The following is a 13,419-nucleotide window of genomic DNA, read 5'->3' as shown; positions in this document are numbered from 1 at the left end:
GAACTCTGGAGTCTTGTATCTTGTCAGTAGGAGGAAGAAACTAAAGTGGAGCTGTGGTTGTCAGATGTAGGGAGGTTTTAACTTAATACATTTTTTTGTGAACCGACGCGTGTTTGGAAATATGCGCTCTAAGCTGTAAGCAATCGAATTATTACCTGATAATGTCAGATTAATATCAGATCAATAAACATCAACAGAAAAACACCTATTATGTGTTTGGAGTTAAACTGGAGCGAGTTTGTCTTCTGAAGCTTTGACAGGATGAAGCTCAAACACTTCCCTCCCTGAGCACACTCACAAATGAATGATTATGAAAATGAATAAACATTACATGATATATGGATTTCATAAATGGGTAATTCAGGTTAAAGTAGATCCATATGTCAGCGATTTGCTGCTTGCAGGTTTGGATGAACTGTCAGACATTTGGCCCTCAGGCATAGACGAGCTGAAAGAGCCCTCATCACTTCTGCAGGATGTCCAGGCAGCATCGATTGTTCTCTTTTTCCTTTCTTAGCATTATTTTTTTGTTTTTCTGTCATTCTTTGTCTTCGTAACATAAAAAAAGTGTTGGTGGTTCTGTTTGGTTTTTTTAAAAAGAGCTTTTAGTCTTAGATTTACCTGTGCAGAGGTCACGCCTAGCATCTCACCTGGCAGGGTGGGAGGTTTGGTCCTCTGGATCACGTTTCTGTCTGTTAATGTGAAGTTTACCTTACCGTCTATGTGCTTGTCATTCGTGTGCGTGCGTGTCAGGTGAAGACGTGGCTGCAGGAGGTCGGTGAAGTTCGTCTGAAGAGTCTGGAAGAGCCGGCAGATTCTCTGGTGCTTCTGAATGAAAAACAGCAGGACTACAAGGACTTCTGCACAACGGCATACGTACGACACACACACACACACACACACGCTCTCACTCATTCAAACATTTCTTTTAGCCCATACTGAGGACTGGTCCCCACAGAGGATGAGGTCTGTTTCTTCTGTGTGCAGGACCAGTGTAAACGAGGCAAGGAGCTGCTGTCTCGGCTGGAGCGCCGGGACGACGTGCCATCCGCTGACCTCCACATCTACGAGGACAAAGTTCACTCCTTCTGGGCTCAGCTGCAGGATTTCACTCAACGGATCAGCAGCACCGGGCAGAACATTGAGCGGGCCGTCCGACTCTACAGCTTCTTAGATCAGGTACAGTCACTGAGGCTGAAACTGTGGCTCATCAGATCGGTTTCCAATGGCAGTTTGAGCCTCACAGTCATCTAAATGTGTAAATCTATATTTAATATGGTGCTTCCTGAGACACCAGATTAGTTAAAAAGCGAATTTCAGTGTTGTGAACAGTACTTACAGCTCTTTCTGATTATAGCTCCAGCTGTGCTCTGATTTTTCATGTTTTACTGTCTCTCGGTTTAAACCATCTGAGAAGCTTGTCAGCTCTGTCTGAGCAGCTTTGAATCCATCTTCAGAAATCTAATTTTAGCTGCATGTAAAACAGTTGAATGTGGATCGGAGCAGCTGGTTTGTCGTGTCTGTCCTCCTCCTCCTCTTCCTCCTCCTCATATCGTCTCCCTGCAGTGAAACTGACAGCTTGTATTGAGGCCAGGAGGATGAAGAGGGGGGAGAGAGTGTCAATATTGCTTTGTGTACTGGACTCTTTGTAAAGGGGTGTGAGGGGGGTGATGGTCTTTGTCCACATGACTCTGTCTTGTAGGTTTGTTTGTGTGTTTTTATGTCATGCTGATATTTTTATTATGTGCAGATTCTTTAAATTCAATCATGAAACAGTTGAAGTTGTCCCTCAGACATCCTATGAAAACAAAAGCACTGACCTCGTCCTCCACAAAACTTTCTTCGACCGTTGTTCACATCATAACCGAGAGTGACACGGTGTGAACTCCGGCGCACTTTAGTTTTTCTTTCAGAAAAGAGTTAGAATGATGTCATGTTAGGATGTACACAGCGTAGGTCGAGGACAGGGGCGTAGATCGACCGGTAAATTGACAGCTTTGCTTTTACCGTCTTCACCACAACAGATCGGTACAGCGTCCACATCACTACAGACCCCACCCTGATCTAGTCTGTCAGTCTCTCACTCGAGAACAAGACCCCGAGATACTTAAAGTCCTCCACGTGGGGCAGCAACTTATTCTGGACTGGGAGTGAGCACTCCAGCCCTGACAAGTCCTAGGACAACTGAAAAGTGAAGAATCCAGTTGATCTGTCCAGATCCGGGACAGGGTAGACTTGACACCCCCCACAATGGGTCCCAGCCACACTTAGCCTGAAGAAGTTACATGGGTCCACATTCCTGCAACAAACCATATTTTCTATATCATCTCCCGAGGTGCAGCAGCTGCTGGGCCTCCAGGTGCCTCTTCAGAGGGCTTCAGTCAAAAACACCTGCTCATCCAAAGTCTCTACTGACGACCTCGCACGTCCGTAGACCTTTCTTTCATTTTATTTGTCTCATTTGTTTTTCGAAAAGATGATCCGAAATTCTCTGTAAAAAGACACTTCACGATAAGTTGGTACAGAAATCAAGCATACAATTACCAACAAAGTAATTATGGTTTTTGTTATAGCTCATAAGCCCTGTGCTCAACAGCTCATGTGAATGAATGTGACGGATCGGCACATTTTTACTGGCTCTGCAGGCTCGCTCAGTTTGCTGCAAAGTTGAACTAAACCACAGGAGAGAAACAGCCTCTCTGTTGAAATGCAAAATAGAAATAGATGATTTCTATTTGGGGAAAACAAAAATCAAAATTGCGATGACAAGATTTTTTTTTTCATTGTGTGGAAGTCTTTTCAAGCCTCACTTCCTGTCCTGTCCTGATGTGTCTGGTCTGTGGGTAAAAACATCAGCCTATGGGGATCCGATCCGCCTGTCACTCAGTGCTGGGCTCGGCCTGTCGGCAGGCGCATGTTTCAGACCGATGTTTAAACTTTCACCAGTGAAGTTTGTTCGGATGCTTCAGTCACACCACCGAATTCTGCACAACACCAACCACAGAGTGTGCTGAAGTTTTCACTCTATACACTAAGCAGGCAGTACTGACCTGACACACACAGACTCACAGGAATGAAGCATGCACACGAGTGTTTTGTGTGTGTGTGTAGTCCAGGTATCACTCCGGTGCCAAGTTTTCTTTCCATCCCCCTTTCATTCCTTTCACCACAAAGTCTTTGTCGCCGTGGTGATGCCCCCCCCCTCCTCCTCCTGGGACCGCCCATCTGCCATTCAGCCCATTGATGAAGTGTGGGGGGGTCACTGTGTGTGTGTGTGTGTGTGTGTGTGTGTGTGTGTGTGTGTGTGTGTGTGTGTGTGTGTGTGTGTGTGTGTGTGTGTGTGTGTGGCAGTTTTTCAGCCGTTTGATGTTACCTTGGCGTCAGTTTGACTGCAGAGAGATCTTTGAAGCTCATCTCGCTGCTTGTTGCTCGCTCTCCCTCTTTCTCTGTGTGTGTGTGTGTGTGTGTGTGTGTTACCAGTTTACCTGCTGCAGATGTTGTCGTGTTGTTTCCTGATCACGCATGTTGTCATGTTTCCGCGGCTCAGTGACGTTCCCACTCTGACTCGTGTTTTTGGATTTCTGTCAGTTTCGATGATGGTGTGTCGGAGGTAATTTTGCTGTTAGTCAAGCTTGTCATCTGTTTTGGGGAAGGAGACTCCAGCTAGCAAGCTGCAGGAAAGTAAAGTAAATGGGTATTAGCAAATATAAAACTAGCTGTCTGCTCCATTTCACAGCAGTCACACCGGCAGCATCATTCCTTTTTCCGCTTTGTCGTGTCCACATTGTTCACAGCTGAGTGGCAGGAAAAAACTCCAACAGCTGGCAGAGCGCTCTGTGCTCATAGGTGGACGATAAAGGGATGGAGTGTTGCTTAAACAGCACTTTTCTGCGAGCACTCGAAGCAATCTCAGGCTAAGGGTTTATTCTGCTGTACCTGCACAAACTGTCATTTCATTTCAAGGAGCCAGAAATGAAACTTTAACCTTCCAGTTAGTAGACAAGCCGCTCCACCACAGTGCGTCTATCAGAGCTCGGTTCTCCAAAATCAGTTTGGTTCATACCAAGTTTTCTCTTCAGAGGGGATGAGCAGGGGAAAAACATATTTTTATGTTTTTACTAGTATTTACTTGTTTTTAAATATTTTTTGTAAAATCACTTAATCATGATTAGATGATGGGAAAAATGGTAAATTCTATCATTTTGATCCATTTCCAATTCACCCGTTACTTAAAAGATCTTTAAGAATGACAGCTATTAGCTCAGCGGCGAGGTTTGGCCAGGCGCTAGTGCTGATAGTTTCACCACGTTGCCTAGTTTCTTCTCGGACGGCGATACACCGGATCTGGTCATGTGTCAGCTCATGTTTTTACTACGCACCACTCGAACACAGTATTGGGTTCATTCTAAACCTTATCGCTACCTGCTGTGATCCAAACTGTCGACACCACCTCCTCGGATCAGTTCCTCTGACTACGTTCTGGCAGCAGTTCCTTTCTGTCAGCTATGACATGCTAGCATCTAGATGTTTTTTTTAAATAAGTGATTTTATATTGAAAGGAAAGAGATCAGAGTTTCCTCTGATCTGGACAGGATGCAGCATCTGTCAGTTTTCTGTTTTTAGGTTTTCTGTCTTGCACCGAAAACGATGTGTGATAGTTTGTCAGGTAGTGGTAATCTTGTATATTATGAGCTCACAGTGACCTTTGACCACGAAAATCTTACCCTCAATCTTCGAGTTCAAGTAGTTTTTTTGCCATATTCAAGTATCTCAAGAATGGGACAACACGACACCTCTCAGCACAGCTGTCTCTGACGTCGGGGCATAAAAACACTGATATTGAAGGAAGACATTCTGCCTTGTTTGACATTTCTTCCTTTTATATGAAGACTTCAGAATAAAAGCACAGAATGTAGAAACAGAGCAAAGAGTGAAGAAACAAAGTGAAACAAGAGACTTCTTTCACATCAAGAGTTTGAAGACAAAACGCTCTCCTCCAGGAACCGCAGAACCGTTTGAAGTAGATTCACCACTACTCCTCTGAAGGAGGAGGAAAGGAGCCCTACCCCCTCCTTTTATATGGTTTTGGAGGGTTTTGGCCTCCTCCGCCCTCCCTCTGTCTCCCCTCCTCCTCTTTGGTTGACTGGCTCCAGGCCTGGAGTCCTGCAGGGCCACTGTCCCCAAAACCACAGCCCGTGTGCTCCTGTTTATCCCTCCTCCCCCTCCTGCCTCTCCCCTCTGCAGCACCATAACAACCACATGTTATTTTAATTAGAGCCCACCTCCTCTTCTCTACCCCACGTTTTCACTCCCTCTCTTGTTTGGAAACATCCAGAGTCGAGCTGAAACAATCGGCCGAATAATCAATTTATTGATCGACGGAAACGTAATCGGCATCTGTTCCGATCATTGATTGTTGGAGGCCTGAAAATAGATTAAAAGCAAATGTTGTCAGGTTTGTGAGGTGGAAATGGTCCTGTAACGCTGGATCCAAAGCTTCCTTACTGGAAAGCAGTACATTTGTTTATAAATCTGTCCAAAAAATATTATTATCATTATTATTATTATGTTAAAGAACGATGCTAAAATAATGAAAGAAAACATCCAGAGACATCTGGAATATCCCCGAGCTTGCTGCCACCACAGCTGGACTTCAACAAGAGAAAGATGATGGTTGGATGGTCCGTCCTGCAGTCAGAGCGGTTACAGACGTGTGTTCAGTCTGATCTGATTTATCTCGAGTGGTTTTCGACTTATTATATGAACAGTTCACAACAGCACTTATCTGAAGGACCTATATATTGAAATGTAAAGATCCTAAATATTATAGAGAGGCTCATGTGATCACTGGGCCTCTGTGAGTAGTACTTGGTGATGATGGGGAGGAAGAACACTCTTTTAACAGGAAGAGACCTCCAGTAGAACATGAGGGAGGGTCAGCCTTTTGTAATAATGGTACATGCACAGCAGCCCTCAACTTGGTCCAAAGAAGCTGCACGTGTTCAAGTTTCCAACCGTTAAATTCTCCAGTCTTTAACCTGGCAGCTAATCCTAACCGTCCCAGACATTCACTGCTAACGGCCGGCCATCATGTGTGCTGCCTCCGGCACACTCGACTGGGCAGTTTCTCTATTTAAACCACAGAGTAGCTCCTGCTGTGTGCTACATGTGGAAAACATCCCAGCCTGATGCTGCTGAAGTAGTCCAAAGTGATAAAACTAGACACACAGTAGTTAATGAAAAGCTTTTTGTACAGTCAGAATCATGAGATCTACATTGGTCATTTCCACAGTCCAACCACTGTCTGCCACAGTCTCTGCAGGTAAACTATTCATAAAAAAATGGATCTCTGAAAACACCCCAAGCCCCCTCTTCATTTAAAGTGGTCCAATCAGATCTTAATAAAATGATTAAACCTGCCTGACAACTAAAATGTAGCCCCAGTTGTTGTGTTGTAGAATCCAAGATAAAGAGTACAGTTACAATAAAGGACTGCTGTGACGATCCTCTCACACACCCACACCTCTGTGTGTGTGTGTGTGGGAAGTGAGCGGCTGCAGCGATCAGGACACATCAGCAGCTAATTGGTCTGAAGAGCGCTGACCCGGTAGCCTCCTGCCACATCGATGTCCATATGGTTTCATTGTTAGCACGTCCCGTCGGATCATATCTGTGTCACCGCCTTGGTTGTTTACGTCGACCTCATGAAGACGGGAAGCCTCGTTCTACAACGCTTTTTTTGATGTTCATTAAATCATTAAATCCTGCTGGCTCACTTTCAGCAGGTCTCAGATCAGTGATCTCAGTCTGAATGAATTATTATTAGACCTTATCTAATGAAAGATTAACTGACACATCCTGTTGTTTTTGGCTTTGGACAAATGAACATGACACACAGACTGTAGTAAACCCTCGCCTCCTGATATCTGAGGACCACTTTCTCCTCTTTGAGCCTTTCTGGGAACACTGAAGAGTTGGTGTAGGTAGAGAGAGATGTTGGACGACACCTCCATCTTCTCAGGCAGGTGTGCAGCCGATGATTCTGCTGATTGTTGTGCCACAAACCTCTGTGCTTTGCACATTTAGACTCGAACCATCGGTGCCTGCCGGTGTCAACCGGGACCGAAGTGTCGGAGCGGCTCCTCAGTGTTCTGTGTTGCTGGTGGGTTGTTTTCCTTCAGCAGGCACTGAAGAGGGTGTCTGTACCCTTGCAGTGAACCCTCACCCTGCTGTGCTTCCAGCGCCCTCTGCTGGTCCGCCCCCCCCCCCCCCCCCGTCAGTGCTGCTGAACTTTTCCTCTTCAGGCCTTGAAAAGTTTGGAATAACCTGCTCCAAACTGACATGCACATGACCGTGTGTGCGTGTGTGTCTCCTGCTGTTTTAGTGGTGAGGTAATATGTTAGCTGCATGTCAGGAAGGTAAAGACTCATTCAGGCAATCTTCAGTGGAGAAGCAGGAGGCCTCTTGTCTTTAATTTACACCACACACACACACACACACACACACACACACACACACACACACACACACACACACACACACACAGTCTCCTCCCCCTGCTGCCTTCAACAAAAAGGAGATTGGCGGTCGACTCCTTTGTGGTGCGCACACACACGAGCTCACACTTCAAAGCTCTCTGACTACAGACTTGCAGAGTGACGTCATTGTCGGTCTGTTCTTGTTGTTTGTCAGAACAGAGAAAAAACTGAGACGCCCTGAACGTTTCAGTGTCGGGTCCGAGTTCTGCTCACTTTAAAGGAAAAGCTGGAGCGTCTTGGACCGGGAAACATCATCACTTTGATAGATGGTTTAAAAGTTTACATGTTATATCAGCTGTTTTACTGCGGGCCCTTTAGGACCTCCTTCAGGTGAGAAAAGGACCTGCACCATGGCATCTTTGTGTGTGTGTGTGTGTGTGTCTTTGTGTGTGTGTGTGTGTGTGTGTGGCCCTAAAAAAAAAAAAAATTAAAAAAATATAATAATGAGAGAGAGATCGAGAGAGATATATATATATATATATATATATATAAAAAAAATATATATTAGGGGTGCAACGATACAAAAAATTCACAGTTCGATATTTTTTCGATACAAAAAAATATTCATGCCTTTTTAATTTGTCATTTATTAAAATTTTAAATAAATATTTTAACTCAAAAGTACAGTTTTTAAATTTAATGTTGCTGAAACAACAAAATAATAAAAAAAATAAATAAATCTATCTTATCGAGAAATCCCTCATCTTTGGAAAAGAGAGTTTATTACAGAGAAATGGCTCTTTCCAAAATAAAAGCTATACTATACGCTTCTTCTGGGCTATATTCTCAGCAGCATATTAAACATATCAGGTCCCCATGAGGAGAATCATGTGCTGACGGCTGTCTAAATGACTCGGGTAAAGTTTGTAGCATGCACGTTCCCACTAGTGCTGTCAGCGTTAATCTCGTTAAAATGACACTAACGCCATAACGCGGCAAATCTCCGTTAACAAGTTACAGCGGATCGCCCCGTGCGTGGGGCTAGATGGCGTCAACACGTTAACGAGCTAACTGCGCTAACGCACTAGTTCCCACCAATGTAATTGAGCATTGCGTGGCACATCCGACATACTGTTTTACTTTTGTCCATGACGCGCTGACCGTCAGGGTCATGCTTCACATGAAAACCAAAATAGTTCCAAACGCCGGATCTGAATGAGGGTGGGGGAGGTTCAATTTTGGATAGCGTTGAGGCGGTTGCCATGTTGCAATGAGCTTAACTGATAACTAACTTAACGAGTCTTGCTAGCTTGCACTGCACTCAGTGGATCTGCACTCGACAGTGCAGCCTAGGCGGAGTAGTCGAACGCAGATCCACTGAGCGCTCAACACAGACAGCATCGTCAGGAGAAAAGTTGATAAAATAAATTAAAAATTTTGTATTGTTCGATACATATGCGTACCGAACCGAAAGCACTGTATCGAAGAACAGTTCAATATCGATACGAGTATTGTTGCACCCCTAATATGTATATATGTGTATGTATATTGTACGGCTATCAATTGTTAACATGATGCTTGTTCTTATACATGTAATACATGTATTACCAACCTGAGAGTTTATCCGCTGGTCATTCAACATGACGAATGACTTCTGAAGTCTTAATTCAGCTCAAGACGCTATAGATTCCCGTCAGTAACACTTTCGGTCCGCTATTAAAACGTAGTTCTATTAATCTGCGCTCGTTTACTCTTGAACCGGAACCGGATGTAAGTCCCCAAAAACTGAATTGTAGAACTGAAACTGAAATTATTTGAGAACTAAATTTTAAAGGATAAAATACAGTTTCAAAGCAAATGAATTCATTTTCAAAATATAAAATTCAATTTAGTGATGATCATTTTCAAACCAATAACTTGGCTAATTCAAATTCAGTTTTCAAAAGCATTTATTCAAGTTACAATTCAGATTCAAATTTAACTTATTCAAATTCAGTTTCTGATGGCACAGATTTCTGCCCATATAACCCCATCACCTCCTGCCTTTTTCTTTTTTCAGTCTTTTGAATTTCTTACAATGAAGAAAAAAAACATTTCTTCAGTGGGCTGCTGTTTAGGGTCAAAGGTCAGTTACATGTCATCTGGACAAAATAGATCCTTCTGCTCTTTGAATTTTTTCTGTTTTCTAAACGATGATATTTGAGTTTCAGATTGTTTTTCATGTTATAGTAAAATACCTCTCTGTGAGCGTTGGGGTGTCACAGCATCACAAGCTGTTTTACAGCATCTGTAAATGTTGATTTGAAGCGTCGAGTGAGCAGCAGCCTCCGAGAGCCTCACCTTCATCCATCGTCTTCATCCATCACAACCAGCTGGACACAAAGTTCCTTCTGGGCTTTAGCTCTGGTTCTGATGTGTAGTTATCATTGTGAATGTGGTGCCACTGATCAGCACGCACCACAGCGTGAATGCTGATTGGTTTTTTGTTTTATGGGGAAAAGAAAAGTTAAAGTCGTCTTATTTCATTTCTGACAGATTTTTGATGCTGTTTGACTTTCTCCTGAGTGGCCCCTGCTGCACTTCAGCTAAACTGCAGTCATTTTCTATACAGCGGGATTAACAGGAAGTGGAATGGCGCCTTTCCATCGGCTCTCCATGTGACTCTCCCCTCTCTCTCTGCAGGCTTATGGCTGGGCGCTGCAGGGTATGCGTCACCTAGCTGGGTTCAGTATGGAGGACTGCACACTGCCAGACAAATGCCAAGCTGTGATTGGCTGCCTGGAGGACTACCAGCGTCTGCACCCACCAATCCCAGATGCCTGTTTTCAGGAAATGAAGGTGGCTGCGGGTGAGCTGCGGGGCGAGCGAGGCCTTCGTCAGTGGAGCTTCGCTTGGTCCAAGTGTCAAGAGACCAAGAAGATGTTTGACAGGAAGATGGAGGCAGCACTCAAGACGCGTGACTCCACCCACAGGCGCCGCTCTGACTCTGCCACCAGCAGGAGCTCCATCTCCTCCAGGAAGTCTCTGTCAGGACTCTGGGGGGCCCGTGACACCTCCTCATCCTCCTCCCGCCTGCCAGAGGAGAAAACAAAGGCCTCCTCACCTCCTCATAATGCCTCCTCGGTGCTTCCCATGACCTCCACCCCTGCTGCCTCCGCCTCCCCTCCCACCCCGCAGCACACGCCGCTTCTCCGGCGACTTTTTCGCAGCTCCTCCTCAGATGAGTCCTCAGACCGCGTGGATATCACTTCCTGCAGTCCCAGACTCCACCGCCTGGATTCTTCTCCCTGCTTCACTCCATCATCGTCTTCCTTCTCCCTCTCTTCTTCCTCCTCTTCCTTCTCCTGCAGACGGCAGCAGCTCAGGAAGACTCAGAGTTTCGACTGCCCCGCCACCCCGGAGACGTCACGCTACGGCCCGTCTGCTCGTGCCCTCAGCGAGCCAGTGCGCAGAGGAAACACGGGCGTGTTCATTCGTGGTCTGGAGGTCAGCAGCACTGAGGCAGCAGACCGCACGCTCTGCCCCAGGACGCCTTCTCACAGCTGGGCACGACAAGGGTCACATAGCCCCGGGACACCCAGCACACCCACGGGAGAACCCCGACCCAGGGGCAGGTGGGTAATCCTGGTTTCTCAGACTGAATTTGTAGACTGACGCTGCTCTGCTGACATCTGTGTGTGTGTATGTGCATGCAGCAAGCTGCGTCACATTGTGGAGGAGATGGTGAACACGGAGCGCGAGTATGTCCGCTCGCTGCGTTACATCATCCATCACTACTTCCCCGAGATGGACCGAGCAGACCTCCCGCAGGATCTGAGGGGGAAACGCACCGTTGTCTTCGGCAACCTGGAGAAACTCCTCGACTTCCACAGCCAGTTTTTCCTGAAGGAGCTGGAGGCCTGCTCGAAGCATCCGCTCAGAGTGCCGCACTGCTTCCTCAGACATGTAGGCAACACACACACACACACACACACACACACACTCTTCATATGTACTCTGTGTGAATGTGTTTGTGTTGAGCAGAAGGAGCAGTTTGGTCTGTACGCTCTCTACAGCAAGAACAAACCCAAGTCTGACGCTCTTCTGGCGAATCACGGACACTCCTTCTTCAGAGTAAGAACTACAACCACCACCTCTGACCTTTGACCTTAATGTGACCTCAGATTTGTACTTACACTAACCCCTGCCCCCCTCGTTCCTGCAGAGGAAGCAGCTGGAGCTGGGCGATAAGATGGACCTGTCCTCCTACCTGCTGAAGCCCGTTCAGAGGATGAGCAAGTACGCGCTGCTGCTCACTGACCTCATGAAGGAGGTGGGCGTGGCTCAAGAGGCGGAGCTTACTGCACTGCAGTCTGCCACCAATATGGTCAAATTCCAGCTTCGTCACGGAAACGACCTGTTGGCCATGGACGCCATTCGAGACTGTGACGTAAGTGTAGCCTGATCTGAGCTCAGCTGAAACTCGTGTTCTAGACTCACCAGAAATATTGATCTGAAGTTTGAGGGCAGAGGGTGTAAGTCAAGGAGCAGGACTTCTGGAACTGATCATTTGTTCCAAAATCCTTGATTATGGTCTCCTAAAAATTCCTGGGTCCATAATCCTGAGAAACTTTTATAGTAGTCCAACTAAAAACCAATCACACGACCACCTTGATGGACATGATTACTACAGTAAGATGGGAGATTTGTGTTTGTTGTGGGTTTCATGATAAAGACGGAGCTCAAAGTGAGACGTTTAAATTGCACCGTGTGGTTGGAAGCTCCCTCTTTGTGTTTTGTGCTCTTTTAAGTTAAACAGCGTAACAGTATCAGAAGCTATTTTCTATATATACTGTTAAATACTCCAGAAGCCACTTCAGAGGCTTCCTCCAGCAGACTGCAGCTCTCCGTGAGGCTGGTGGTGCCTCTAAAAAGCCTGACCAGCCATTCCTTTGTGTTCAGATTACTGAACTAACGGCTGTGTCCCATAAGCCTCACCAGAGCCGCTTTTGGGTTTTGTGGTCTTTTACTTTCTTATAATCCTGTTTTAGCGTCATCAATCGTGCCCAAGTCTAAAACGTCTTAAATTTAGTCTCGATGGACCTTAAATATTTTCATTGCACTGCAGCACTTTCCAGCATGCAGCATAATTCTGCTGTTTGCCCGCATTAAACACTGAAGTTTAGGCTGTGATGAGATCATCTCGTGCCTAAATAATACATAAATATCACAGGGACATGTTTAGATCTGCCGGCCTTACAGCGCACTAATGGAGATGTAAATGGAAAGCGTCCTAATGGGAGGGCGCAGGTGAATCTGTAGCTCATCATCTTGTGGAAAAGGTGATTTTACTAAACTAGAACCACAGCTTACCTACAAACTGAGGTGAACTTAATTAAATTGGCTTTTCTTAGGAAATAAACCCAATCAGCTCACATCAGATTTGAAGGTCGTTCCTGAGTTTGTCTTTCTTCTTCTTCTTCTGCCTGCAGGTGAACCTGAAGGAGCAGGGTCAGCTGATCCGGCAGGACGAGTTCACTGTCTGGAGCGGGAGGAGGAAATGTCAGCGTCGCATCTTCCTGTTCGAGGAGCTCGTCCTCTTCAGTAAACCTAAGAAGATGGAGGGAGGGCTGGACGTCTTCATCTACAAACACTCCTTCAAGGTAAGCTCTCTGAGAGCAGGCGAGCCCACGCCAACCGTGAGGCGAGGAGCTTTGTGAGCAGAAATCTTGTCTGTGCTGCAGACGGCGGACGTTGGTCTGACGGAGTCGACGGGGGACAGCGGGCTGAGGTTTGAGATCTGGTTCAGGAGGAGGACATCCAAGAATCAGACCTTCATCCTTCAGGCGACAACGACGGACACAAAACACGCCTGGACAAACGACATCGCCCGAATCCTGTGGACCCAGGCCACGAGGAACAAAGGTGCGGATGGCGGAGCGTTCAGGAGAGCGGAGATCGT

General features: G+C 46.0%; 1 protein-coding gene across 5 annotated transcripts in view; it reads left to right on the top strand.

Annotated features, from left to right (window-relative positions):
- plekhg4 (pleckstrin homology domain containing, family G (with RhoGef domain) member 4) overlaps nt 1–13,419 on the top strand; it is an 83,329-nt gene that overhangs the window by 68,015 nt on the left and 1,895 nt on the right. For all 5 annotated transcript variants that reach the window (XM_019361303.2, XM_025908301.1, XM_025908295.1 and 2 more), the window contains 8 exons: nt 754–876; nt 988–1,179; nt 10,161–11,092; nt 11,174–11,423; nt 11,502–11,591; nt 11,683–11,907; nt 12,950–13,120; nt 13,202–13,382. In XM_019361303.2, coding sequence (XP_019216848.1) covers nt 754–876; nt 988–1,179; nt 10,161–11,092; nt 11,174–11,423; nt 11,502–11,591; nt 11,683–11,907; nt 12,950–13,120; nt 13,202–13,382 — 2,164 coding nt within the window. The remainder of the gene's footprint in view (nt 1–753; nt 877–987; nt 1,180–10,160; nt 11,093–11,173; nt 11,424–11,501; nt 11,592–11,682; nt 11,908–12,949; nt 13,121–13,201; nt 13,383–13,419) is intronic.

The sequence above is a fragment of the Oreochromis niloticus genome, linkage group LG1 (genome assembly GCF_001858045.2).
Source record: "Oreochromis niloticus isolate F11D_XX linkage group LG1, O_niloticus_UMD_NMBU, whole genome shotgun sequence".
Lineage (NCBI taxonomy): Eukaryota > Metazoa > Chordata > Actinopteri > Cichliformes > Cichlidae > Oreochromis > Oreochromis niloticus.
This window is presented reverse-complemented; position numbering and strand designations above follow the sequence as displayed.